The 11,479-nt window shown below is 40.6% G+C and overlaps 1 protein-coding gene across 4 annotated transcripts in view; it reads left to right on the top strand.

The window, feature by feature from the left end:
- The window catches only part of RP1 (RP1 axonemal microtubule associated), a 177,878-nt gene that overhangs the window by 35,271 nt on the left and 131,128 nt on the right, over nucleotides 1-11,479 (top strand). For all 4 annotated transcript variants that reach the window (XM_083450883.1, XM_083450885.1, XM_083450884.1 and 1 more), the window contains 5 exons: nucleotides 3,546-3,709; nucleotides 5,652-5,738; nucleotides 7,834-7,963; nucleotides 10,018-10,169; nucleotides 10,863-10,941. In XM_083450883.1, the coding sequence (XP_083307009.1) occupies nucleotides 3,546-3,709; nucleotides 5,652-5,738; nucleotides 7,834-7,963; nucleotides 10,018-10,169; nucleotides 10,863-10,941 (612 nt within the window). The remainder of the gene's footprint in view (nucleotides 1-3,545; nucleotides 3,710-5,651; nucleotides 5,739-7,833; nucleotides 7,964-10,017; nucleotides 10,170-10,862; nucleotides 10,942-11,479) is intronic.

The following is an 11,479-nucleotide window of genomic DNA, read 5'->3' as shown; positions in this document are numbered from 1 at the left end:
CTGAATTGGGCCTGGATTGGTGTAATGTGACTACTGAATTCTGCACCAGTTGAAGTTTCTGAACTGTCTTCAGATGCAGCCTCATGTATAATGTATTGCAGTAATCTAACCTAGAGGTTACCAGAGCCCAGATGACAGAAGTTATGCTATCCCTAACCAGGCACTCCATGTCACCAAGGCCACCTGAACCTCATCCAACAGCAGTGGGTCCAGAAGTACTCTCAAGCTGTGTACCCACTCCTTCAGAGGGAGTTGTAGCTCCATCAAGAGTAGGCAACTTTTCACCTATCTGATCTAGGGAACCACCCACTAACAGTGTCTCAGTGTTATCTGGATTGAGTTTTACTTTATTGACTCTCATTTGGTCCATTTCTGAGGCAGGACAATGCTCTAGCATATCCACTGCCATGCCTGTAGATGTAAAGGTAGAGCTGTGTGTCATCAGCATATACTGTAGCTGACAATATACTCCAAAACTCCTGATGACCCCACTCAGTGGTTTCATGTAGATGTTAAACAGCACGGGGGACAAAATCAAACCTTGAGGAAGCCCACACTGAAGACTATGTGTTTTTTCTACAGATACTTGGCTGTTATACATTGTTTCAAAGCAGTAGCTATCATTACCCTTGTATTTGTGTTTCTGTGATAATGAATCTGTATTATGAACAATAAAGTAAGCTAAAAGAACAGCCCTTTGTTATTGAAGAAAAATGGAAGATTGCTGAACAGCCTGACCTCAATCTGTATCTTGTATAATTAATAAAAGCATAATGGATGATAACACCAGTCTTGGAGATATTACATATATGTTGCACTAATTTTTGAAACCAGTTTTTAAAGGAATAATTATTGTAACACAATACAGAATTTATTCCATCTATCCTCACAATCCCTGAATCAGGCTCTCACAGTAACATTTCCAGTTTATGGATCGAAAACTGACTCTGAGGGAAGGTGATTCATCCAGAGACCAACCAGAGGGTTCATGATTGAACATGTATTTGAAGTTGCATGTTCAACCCAATGGGCTGTAAATGTTGCTGCCAATGCACAAATGGAATGGTTTTTCAGTCACACAACAGGGCCGCACTTTCTTCTCATGCCCCTGCATTACCTTGCACTCCCTCAAAACCTGCTCTTTAGGGTTGGGGGGATCCTCTGAAAAAAGATTGGGGTTTATGTGTTGAATAATGGAAAGCTAACTCCTGTTGCACAAGCAGAGGTCCACTCTTATAACATTGAATTCTGTCCAACATCAACCAGACTATGCTGGTTGTATTAGATCAATGTAAGGATGCTGGGTCCATAGAACCAATAAGAAAAGTCTATAATGCAAATTAATTCATGACTGTGTAATCATTTATTAACATTTCAGTGCATTTTATAATAAGTAACTTAGGTAGTGCTAAAACAAACAGAAGGAATTGTTTTTGTTTATATTATTTTAGAATTTTTAAGAATAAACATGTCTCAAAAATTGGGCACACTACAGTTCCCACCACAGATGAAAATTGCTTTTTTTGAATGGCCTGTATGGCCTTCAGTTACTGAAGCTCGTAAGTGGGAAGAGCCTAGGATGGAGAGCTTTGATTAGGGCTCCATCTTGAAGAACCATGAGGTACAACAAACAAACAAAAAAGGTGCATTTTTATCTTGTGAGCTGCCCTGAGATCTGAAGATGAAGGGTGGTATATAAGTCAAACAAACAAACAAATTCCATCATGATAATTTTATACACAAAATATAGTCATGAAGGCTGTAAGTCCCCTGATGGAATGTGAATAGCTGGAAAGTAGAGAAAGGCAAGATGGTAGCTGGCTGGACTATACTTCAGTGGTTGGAACTGGAAGGAGGTCATTTAAGCAGTACAGCCCAACCACTCTGTTTTTCATAGTGGAGTGTAGCCTACGGTACAAAGGTAAGTCATGTGCTGCACACACTTTTTGCCTCTGGATTTGTCCACTGTTGGCATGTGGTCCTGGAAGGTCACTCGAGAGGGGAAATGGCCCCTGGGTATAAAAATGTTTCCTACTCTTCTTTTACTCCATCATGAACACAAGCAGTAACTAATAAGATTGCCTAAAGGTTGCCATTAATGTCTGGAAATTTTCAGATGAAAAACTTCATTATTAGGTCACAAACTATTTGGACTCCTAAGGTGTGATAACCAATGTGGTACTTCTCCTATACATATAGTATTTGTGTTATAGAAGTTTCTAAATATAAATATTAAATATAAAGTTTCTAAATATAAATATTGCAGCAAGTGGTTAATGGGTAGTGACTAAATATTGAAAGCATTACATCGTTTCATTTGATGATGCAGAGAATGATTTCTGCTTTACAGAATTGCAGGCCATTATGCACTGATGTTCAGTTCCCTTTCACAGGTGCTATTGCCCCAAAGAACCCATTGTCATTTATCTCTTAACTGCTGATTCTTAAAACCAGTTTCTTCTTTTAATCTCATGGATATTGCTAAATTGGATTAAACAAATGAGCATAATATTCAATTACAACTAGTGAAGAGAATGATTTAATAAAAGCAAAGCTGTACAGGTCTTATTGGTGCTATATTATTAACATTATAAGTCATTATCAAGGCACAAGTACAGGGACAGAATGAGAAAAACTAAATGGCTGCCCGTTGAGTGTTCCTGTTCATTTCATGGATAATTCCCGTAAGGAGGAAATCACTGTAGAAAATCTGTGCTAAAACTGAATGTGATGGAAGACAGCCTCTGAATCTGGCTGCAATAATTGTAAATCTGTGTGACAAAGCAATCTGTGCTGGAATTGGGACAATGGCTACGAGCCATAATGGCTATGCTTAGCCTGCACTGTTGGAGGCAGTATGTTTCTGAATAACACTTGCTGGGAATCACAGTGCTGTTGCTCTCTGGTCCAGTATGTGAGCTTCCCCTAACATGAGTCCAGATGAGATGGGCCTTTCTCCTGATCTGGCAGGCCTCTTCTCATGTTCTTATCAACTTTCTTTGGAATCAGGAGCTGAAAGGCAATCAAAATTGACCTTGGCGAAGAAAAGAACCTATAAGGCATGAGGAAGAAAGACTGTCTGAGGTTCACGGAAGCATGAGCTTGTTTGTGTGAATGTGTATCATTGAAGCCCTATTGCAATAATGGACAGTGTAGTGGAGTAGACCTCTTACCTGACATGACCTGCTAGGTGAGCCAGTGAAGCTTATTGGGAGGGGTAGGGCATTGACAAGGGTGTCACGGAGCAAACACACCAGAGGAGCTAATCTGGCACTCCTGACGTCCGCACTGTGCCATCCAAGCTACTGCATCCCCTGTTGCCCTTCCTGCTAGTGAACAGCAGCGACTCACCTAGGAGGTCAGGTGAGCACCTCTGCCCTACGATGCCATCTGCTACTGCCTAGTTGAAACCAGAGTGTGGAAAATGGGTATTTCAGGCACAACTTCCAGTAATTTGTGATTATTTTAAGGAAGGGCAATTCTTACCTGGTGAGAGGCACATCCTAATTCCCATTAATTATAGATTTCTTTATATGTTTCTTTAGCTAGGAAATGGAAGGTAACAGTTTTTACCAGTGACCTACCATCTGCCAGCACCAGCTCACAAGTTTATATTGTACTATATGGGGATCAAAATAATTCAGGAGCTGTCTTTCTATATGGAGAGGAGAAAAAGGTGTTTGAAAGAGGAAATGAAGATACATTCATTGTAAGTTATTACTATAATAAAATACTGTTTTTTATAAGGATAGCACATAGTTAAAAATAAAGAGCTAACTTTTTTTGTTAAGCAAAGTTTTCATTTCTTTATTGTTAAGTCCAGAACACAGTTCAGTCATTCTCCAGTTGTGTAGAGTGGAAAAGACTATAACAAAAAGTGGTGTATGCTTCTAAAGTAGCTCTTTGTGGTTTTAGGGCTGCTCCACATAATCCTGTTTACTGAATTATATTATTTGCCACCGTCACATGGCATTTTGAATTTGCAAAAACTGCTTTCATTGCAGATCAGTTGTAATGGATGTTCTAAACATTTTGTCATGGGGAAGCAGTTCGATCCATTGGGTGGTGTTCAATAACTGCATGCTGCCAGCACAAGACTTCTGCTTCCATGATGTGACTTTTCCACCCCTCTCATTCCACTGCATGCCCTGAACCCTCTCGGTTCTGTTCCAGAGGGTTGGGAAAACTCCTAGAACACATATGGGGGTGCAGGGGGAGGAGATGGGGAGAGCAATATGTTGCATGAACAGAAATATTTGCATGGACAAAATGTTTATATAGTGCTACATTGCATAAAACCCATGACTTGAATTTAAGGCGGGTAAACAGTAATAATGGGGTTTTCCTGATGAAGCTCACTTGTATTCCCAGGGTCAGTTCATGACTTCCAGCATATCAGCTGAGGCCAAGATGGCTCTATGTTTTCCAGTGATACTTATTGAAGGTGAATTCAGTCCAGTTGGCTTTTGGAAAACCATGAGAAATGTAGCCTAAGATAGATGGGTGCAGTTGAAATCCATGGTTGCCACCATCAGAAATGGCCAGTCCCCAGAGGGTGCAGTAGAAATGAAAAATGAGTGAACTTGTATGCATGGGCCTGTATGATCTGTCCTAGCTTGGCTTATAGTACCCAGGGGAGGTTGGATTGAAGCAGTGCACTTACTGGAAGGATAGGGTCACATCCTGAAGAGCAAAGTCAAATCTGAAAAGGCAGAATCACATTTAATAAGCTGTACAAGATAATAACTGCCAAGGTAAAGCACAATATGTTAGAACCCTGGACTATGGCAAGTACAGGCAGAAACTGCTACCTCAGAATTATGCTGAAGCCTTCTGAAGGCCAACTGGTCTGGACCTACTTTTGACATCTCCCCCTATGAGGAGCTGCCTGTTTCTTAAAGGATCATTTCATGATTCTGCAGCTGCAGCCTCCAATGGCATGTGGAAGGTGAAGACTGGATCAGGGGGTACGCTTTGAGTCTGAGAAGTCAGGGAAAGCAACATCCTCTGGCCTAGAAGTTACTTGAATAAAGGGCAAAGGCTTCCCAGACAATTCTCCTTCTCCTCTGATTTTCCCCTGGGCTGGGAAGAAGAGTTGAGGCCAGAGAACAAGAGACTGTATTCCATTGGCTGGCTAGCCTTCTGCTTTTTTGGTCCATCTAAGGCAACCTCAACCCATATAACTCTCAGTTCATCACATTTCCCTGTAGAGGTTGGCTTCACGCTTCAAGGACTACAAGTATATAAAAATAAACAGTGATGTTCATATAAGTAATGAAGTCATTCCAGACTGTAAATTGATAAGCTGGCTAATGTCCTAAGATGAAACACTCTATATATCACACCACTATAAGCAAGGACTTGCTGCTTCAATATGTTGTCGGCTACATTGATGCCCTAAGATTGAACCCATTGACACAAAAATCCTAAACACATTTACTTCATTTGAATTCTATTTCAAGTAAATTTACTCAGTTTTGCAGACTCACAGCTGGACCTACTTATTCAGTCCTCCTTGAGCTAAATGCTTTACAAAGATGAAATAGTATTCTGAACTAATATGTGAAACATATTGAACCAAAGTTACTGGAGCAGTTTTATGTTCAAAGAAGCTAGATGAATTGCTATTTTGTGTGTGGTTATTTTAACAGATACAAACGGAAGACCTAGGAGAGCTCTACAAAATACGGATAGGGCACAATAACTCTGGAGAAACCCCTGCCTGGCACTGCAAAGAGGTGAGCTATGTCCATATCTTAAAATCAATCATTCTTTCTGAAGATCTTGGCAAATGACACTTTTGCTGCTTTGCCAAAACCTTAGTCATGCACATACTATATGTTCACATGTTGCATAGCTACACAATTCGAATAGTACATTGCTGCTGCTGAAGAAAATGTTATCCAGTAAACAAAATTTTGGTAAACCACAGACTCAAGGTTAGTGATGTACAGTGGTATCTCTATGGTTACAGACGCTTCAGGTTACAGACTCCGCTAACCCAGAATTAGTACCTCGGGTTAAGAACTTTGTTTCAGGGTGAGAACAGAAATTGTGCTCTGGCGGCGGGGTGGCAGCGGGAGGCCCCATTAGCTAAAGTGGTACCTAAGGTTAAGAACAGTTTCAGGTTAAGAACAGACCTCCAGAACAAATTAAGTTCTTAACCCGAGGTACCACTGTACTTTCAAGTGAATGCCAAGTTACTAAAGACAATGAAGAACACCACACAGCCAATGGACTATGATGACAGCAAACTCTATTTGAATCCCTGTTCTCAGCTATTCAGATCACCAGGGGCTGCTCTAAACAAACAGTGAAACCATTTTATAAGATTTGAAAGTGGAAGGAGAGTTACATGCTTCTTTTGAATTTCAACAATAGGTGGTGGTCTTGGGACAGTCACTGTGTTTCAGCCTAACCTTTTTATTTTTAAAAAACCCCTACATTGTAGTGAGGATAACATTCAGATAGCCCTATATATTTGCCATTTTTAAGGTTTTGGTTTTTTAAAATAAAGGCTGCAATTTAAAATTAAAAAAAATCCTCCAAGTACTGCATCCACACAAGAATGCTGATAAGGACTCTATTCGCTTGTTCTGTCCCCTCACACCACAATTACTATCATGTGATTGGGAGAGTGGGAATGACTCCTTTGCTCCTGCCTTTTTAGAATCATAGAATCATAGAGTTGGAAGAGACCACAAGGGCCATCGAGTCCAACCCCCTGCCAAGCAGGAAACACCATCAGAGCACTCCTGACATATGGTTGTCAAGCCTCTGCTTAAAGACCTCCAAAGAAGGAGACTCCACCACACTTTCTGCAGTCATTTTCAATATACAGTGGTACCTCAGGATAAGTACTTAAATCGTTTCGGAGGTCCGTTCTCAACCTGAAACTGTTCTTAACCTGAAGCACCACTTTAGCTAATAGGGCTTTCTGCTGCTGCTGCGTAGCCGCTGCACGATTTCTGTTCTCATCCTGAAGCAAATTTCTTAAACCAAGGTACTATTTCTGGGTTAGCGGAGTCTGTAACCTGAAGCGTATGTAACCTGAAGCGTATGTAACCCGAGGTACCACTGTATACGTATTTAATCCCCATGAAAATTCTTCAGCATTTTACCGTTAATTTCTATCTAGTTACACATCTTTGTATGCTGTTTTGATTAATGTAAACATCTTTACAAGCAATTTTACTCAATGCATTTTAGTATGTCATTTTCACTAATATATTAATTTTTATCTTCACTTCACCCTAATATATGCATTTTTTAAAACATTGGCTTGACAACTGCAAAATTTGTTAAATGCAAATTTTGAAGGATGACTGTGTTTTAGTTGTCATCAAAGTGTAAATTTGATAGATTCAAATTCAGACATGAATTGAATTTGTTGTATTGTGTCTGCAATTGGGAGACTGTTCTGGTCAAGTAAGCTCTTGGTGTGATTCAGAATACATGAAAAGTATTTCTGAGTAAAAAAAAACAGAGAAACATTTTGTGCATTTTTGGGGGGTGTAGTCAGGTTCCATCCTTGAATACACTTATCTTAGACTTCTAAAGAGCACAGACATAGTTATCATGTATTCTGAGGGGTGAAAGGTAGATTAGAGAGATTTGTATGGTACTTACAGTACAAATTCAGGAAACCTCTGACATGGGTTTGGGTTGGAAAACTCATTCTATATATTTATAATGCAGCATAAAAAGTGACCCTCACTATACTCGGGGTCTGTTCCAGTAAAGACTGTAACAGCATTTGTTCATTTTTGAAAAGTATTAGTTTATTTTTGTAAAGATACCACAATAATGTAGACTTGATTGCTTGCATTTCAGCTGCATTTGCAGAATCTTGTGACAGGGGAGCAGTTTGATTTCCCTGTAGATAGGTGGCTGGCACAACAGGATGATGGCGAAATAAGTCAAGAACTTCCTGTTTTACATCTGGGTCAGCCCATTCTTCCAGGTAAGGAATACAAAAATAGCAGGAGTTATGGGGACTCCATAGGAAACTGCTTAGACATGGAAAATACTTAATGGGGAATGATAAATAGAAATATATGACCATTAAATATATGTTTAAGCCCGGTACTTTTAACATTAAAAGCTTCCCTAAACAGGGCTGCCTTCAGATGTCTTCTAAAAGTCTGGTAGTTGTTGTTCTCTTTGACATCTGGTGGGAGTGCGTTCCACAGGGCAGGTGCCACTACTGAGAAGTCCCTCTGCCTGGTTCCCTGTAACTTGGCTTCTCACAGTGAGGGAACCGCCAGAAGGCCCTCAGTGCTGGACCTCAGGGTCCGGGTAGAATGATGGTGGTGGAGACGCTCCTTCAGGTACATTGGACCAAGGCCATTTAGGGCTTTGCCCACATCCCTAATATACTGCTCTGATCGCTTCCTACTCAGCGTTATATCTGGTAGCTACATTTGCTAACAGAGATTCCCCTCATTAGGTACAAGCAACCATTCCCCCTTCTCTACTCTCTGAGTTCCGATAGTAGATGTGGAAATACTCCAAGATAAAGAAGTTAATTTAGAAATTATGTCTTATTGGGTTGGAGACCAACTTAGTCATGCTTAGAACAGTCCCAATGAAACCAATGGGATTTAATGGTCCACTAACCCATTGATTTTAGTGGGACAATTAAGCATATGTTTAATTCTCTCTCAGTGAAATTGGCTGAACTTCAAGATGCTTAACTTTGCCTGGTTGGTTTCTTTTCCACGTTTATTTATATACATTAATATTTTCCTTGTATAAATCAGCTTAATGCCTCTGGGTCATTGCTCCCAGACAGATGTTACAGAAGCTGCTTGCCTTGATATACAACACTTTCTCCACATTATTGTAGAGAATTATTGTTATCTTAATTATATATTAAATTTTTATACTGCCCTTCTCTGAGGATCACAGGGCAGTTTACAATATTAAAACACAAAAATGTATAACATCATAACAAATGTATAGCAAAAATAATATCTCTCCCACCCCCCCAGTTTAAAAGGCCATATACATTTAATTGTTTAATTAGCCAAAGGCCTGGGAGAAGGGAATGTTTTTGCCTGGTGCCTAAAGGTATGTAACAAAGGTGCCAGATAACCCTCTCTGGAAAGAGCATTCCACAAGTGGGGAGCCAGTGCAGAAAAGGCCAATTGTCATGTTGCTACCCTCCAGACCTCTTGTGGAGGAGGCACATGAGGAGGGGGCTCAAATGATGATTGCAGAGTCCAGGTCAGTTCATTTAGGAACAGGTGATCCTTGAGCCATGTTGAAGGTCAAAACTAGCACATTGAGTTGGGCCCAGAAAGTAATTGGAAGCCAGTGCAGTCGGGCCAGGATCAGTGTAAGACAGGCATAGGCAAACTTGGCCCTCCAGATGTTTTGGGACTACAACTCCCACCATCCCTGACCACTGGTCCTGTTAGCTAGGGATGATGAGAGTTGTCATCCAAAAACATCTGGAGAGCCGAGTTTGCCTATGCCTGGTGTAAGATGCTCAAACTATCTTGCCCCAGTGAACAACCTGGCCACTGAATTCTGCACCGGCTGAAGTTTCTGAACCATCTTCAGAGGCAGCCCCAATAGACTGCATTGCATTGCAGTAATCTAGTACTAGAGCACAGATGACAGAAGTTAGGCTATCTCTGTCCAGATAGGGGTGTAGCTGGGCCACCAGCCAAAGCTAGTGGAAGGCACTCAAGGCCACTTGTGCCTCAAGTGACAGCAGTACCCTCAAGCTTTGTACTTGCTCCTCCATATTGAAAAAGGCACACACCCTTTCATGAATGAGGCAGAGTACAAACATTTATTTTCCCATAAACACATACATCCTGATGTTGATGACACATAAGAAACACCCTATATATGATTTGTTTTCTTATAGACACTAGCTAATATGGGGGCAACTCTTTTTACTGTATAGTATGCCAAACTTCTCAATAGGATGATGCATCAATAGCAGTTGTTGGTGTTGTGCATGCAATAGTATGTTTGTAAAAGCCTGTCTTCTCTTACTCTCAGTGGCAGTGTATGAGGTGCATGTGGTAACAGGTGATCTGTGGAATGCTGGAACAGAAGCTGATATCTACATTGCTGTCTATGGAGAAAAGGGTGACACTGGTTCCCGACAGCTCCGTAGGTCAAAGAAACCTAGGAAATGTGTAAAAGGACAAGTGAGTGGATTATAGCAATGTGTCCTTATCTTCTGAAGTACTCCCCTGTCCCCATTTCATTGTGAATATTTCTACAGGGCTATTCATGCATTCAGAAAGCACAGGTTTCTAACCCATAAACTCATTTGTTCCAATATTGCTACTAGCAATATGTCAGGACATTTTTTTAAAAAAATCATATCAGTAGGGACAGTTCAAATATGTAGGTTAGGAAAGTATTCTGCCAAAGTCAGATCGGCTAGTGACCCTATGTGGTTTGGCTGAGATGTTCTTCAGCAGACTGAGGTCCCTGGGGTAGGGTGCAGCCAGCCTTTATAGGAGTGAAGCCTGCTCCACTCCCAAACCCCACCCACTTGCCACGGCTGGATTAGCCCAAGATTCAAATGCTTAGCTGGAGGGAAAGCCCATCCATCCAAGCAGCCGGCCAGGGGATTCCTCAGCTGCCAGCCACCTAGCCTCAGTGTTGCTTCCAAGGGATCTGAGCCCGCTGAACAATTATTTTAATTCAGGCGAGTTACTGTGATCAACAAGAATTATTTTTGCCATTTACTACACAGGTAGAAACTGGTTTTGGGTATCCATTCATACTTATGTGCTTCACTGACCACATAGACTGATAATGCATCAGAGAGAGAGATCTAACGTTTTTAATCCTGAAACTTTTCTAATCACACTTTAATTGTTTGATTGCAGACTGATATATTTTTACTTGAAGCCGTGCACCTTGGAAATCTGCATAGAATTGTTATAGGACACAATGGACTTGGCTCAGGTCAGAAATGTCAATGCAGTGAACTCTGTCAACCTGTTTTGCTGACATAGAAATGATGACAAGTAGCCCATTTATATGACTGCTGGACTCACAGAAGCGACATATTTTTATTTTTAAAATGACAGATCAATATTTAGGACAAGCAGGTTATTTTAGGAAAAATATGCCTACCATCATTTGTGAGAACTGTGACAAACTGGACATTCAAACTGTTTTCACACATGATTGCGTACACATTTTTTTACATATTTTTTCTTAAACTTCGTGTAGGGAAACTGTAATGTTTGAAGAGGTAAACTGATTTTCAGCCTTTTACTGAGAACTGCAGCATAAAAGAATCAATCTTCTCAGTTATGCTTTGTGCTTGTCAATATACAATTCTCCCAAACTGGTGACAATCTGCATTGTGAACCTTTGCTTTGATTGGTTGATGATTGAACCATTACTTTTCCGTGCTCCTGGAGTATGCCACAAAATTACACTGCTTCACAGCAGTTTATCATTCAGTAAGCACTGCAGCCTTTACAGCAAAAACTGT

Source organism: Podarcis tiliguerta (assembly GCF_965153285.1).
Source record: "Podarcis tiliguerta genome assembly, chromosome: 7".
Classification (NCBI taxonomy): domain Eukaryota; kingdom Metazoa; phylum Chordata; class Lepidosauria; order Squamata; family Lacertidae; genus Podarcis; species Podarcis tiliguerta.
This window is presented reverse-complemented; position numbering and strand designations above follow the sequence as displayed.